At 58.6% G+C, this 1520-nt stretch overlaps 1 protein-coding gene across 1 annotated transcript in view; it reads left to right on the top strand.

The window, feature by feature from the left end:
* The first annotated feature begins 1246 nt into the window (after positions 1 to 1246).
* The window catches only part of FAM110A (family with sequence similarity 110, member A), a 904-nt gene continuing 630 nt past the window's right edge, over positions 1247 to 1520 (top strand). The window contains exon 1 of the mRNA XM_006881677.1: positions 1247 to 1518. Coding sequence (XP_006881739.1) covers positions 1247 to 1518 — 272 coding nt within the window. The remainder of the gene's footprint in view (positions 1519 to 1520) is intronic.

The raw sequence follows: 1520 nt of genomic DNA, 5'->3' as shown, positions 1-1520 counted from the left end.
AGATGGACTGATAGAATGACTGCATCCAGGAAGCAGAGATGGTGCACTGATGGCGCAGAACTGGCAGGGTTTTGGTCTGTTGTAGGCAGAGTCGTTCGTTATGTGTTGGAGCTGATTTGATAGTATTTAACAAAGAAGATAGCTTGGGCTGCTGACCTCTGGGAGGTGTCTGCCAGAGAGTAGAGGGCTGGGAACTGGGCCCATGGGTTTTCTTCTGTCCTTAGAGCTTTGTCATTCTAATCTTTCCTTGGAAGCTGGGCAGTTTGTGGTCTGACACCTGGGCTATGAGGCACAGATGCTTGGCTGACCGCGTGGACACCTGTGCACTCGGGCATGCGTAGAGCATCTGCTGTGATTGTGGGCAATGCTGGCTTCTCTTGCATCCACTGAACTCGGGCTGGCATTTGTCCCTGCCATTGCCAGGGGGTCTGGCATTTGAGTCCCATGCTAGAAGCTGGCAGATGTCTTGCACTGACTGGGGCAGGGGTGGGTACTCTGTCCCCTCCTCCCCCCACAAGCTCTGCTCCTGTGCCTGGGGCCTGGCATGTCTAGGCTGGTGGATGGCACCGGGCAGTTTCCTGTCTGGGTGGGTGAGGGGTGAAGAAGGTGTTGCCAGGCTCTGGTGGGAAGCTCAGCTGGGGTGCGGGGTGGGAATCCGTTCACCCGGCTCCAAGGCCTCTGCGCGAGCTCCTCCTCGCATTGCATCGATGGTGCAGCTGACCAAATTGCAGCATGGACTTTTTTAAGCAAATTGCCTCTCTTTCCCAGGTTTCAGTTTCTCCATCTGCAAAGTGGGGCTGTTGAGTGGGGTTGTGACCCATTAGGGTGGAGCCAGCTGGAGCCCTGCACCAGGCTGGGAATCAGCTCTGCTCCCATTAAACTCGCCCATTCGCCTGGGGCGGCCCCCATTTCTTTCTTCTGCCTCCTGCCACCACTTTCCTCTCGCAGCCTCAGCTGGGCCTGGTCCCTGTAGTGCTGGGAGGTGGGCGGGGCCACAGGCCTTTTTAGCAGTTGCTCTCTGCGTGCTGATTGGCTCTCTGTGAGGCAGAGGCGTGGCCTTCACCTTATAATAGAGAAGAAGGCTTCAGCCCTTCAGCTTTGGCTGAGCCTTTGTCTGAAGGCGCTCAGCCTCTTTTCCTTTCTTTTCCTGCAGCCGTTGCCGGCATCCAGCTGCCAACTTTCTGCCTGGATCTGCCTCATCTCTCCGGATCTCCTTAGACAGAAGCCCTCGGGGTATGTAACAGCCATGCCTATGGACACGCTGGCCTCTTCGTCCCCTGCTGCCCCAGCCCTACCTTTCCGCCTTCGAACCAAGGTCCCCGGGTACCTGCTTCGGCGGCCAGCAGATGGTGGGGCCCGGAAACCCAGCGCCGTGGAGCGCCTGGAGGCGGACAAAGCCAAGTATGTCAAGAGCCTGCACGTGGCCACTACCCGCCAGGAGCCGGTGCAGCCCCTGCTGGCCAAGCAGCCACTCTTCAGCCCCGGGACTCGCCGCACAGTGCTCACCCCGAGCCGCCGAG

Source organism: Elephantulus edwardii, unplaced genomic scaffold (assembly GCF_000299155.1).
Source record: "Elephantulus edwardii isolate Elephantulus edwardi_28Jun2011 unplaced genomic scaffold, EleEdw1.0 scaffold00015, whole genome shotgun sequence".
Classification (NCBI taxonomy): domain Eukaryota; kingdom Metazoa; phylum Chordata; class Mammalia; order Macroscelidea; family Macroscelididae; genus Elephantulus; species Elephantulus edwardii.
The sequence above is the reverse complement of the archived record's forward strand: the minus strand, read 5'-3'. Positions and strand labels throughout refer to the sequence as shown.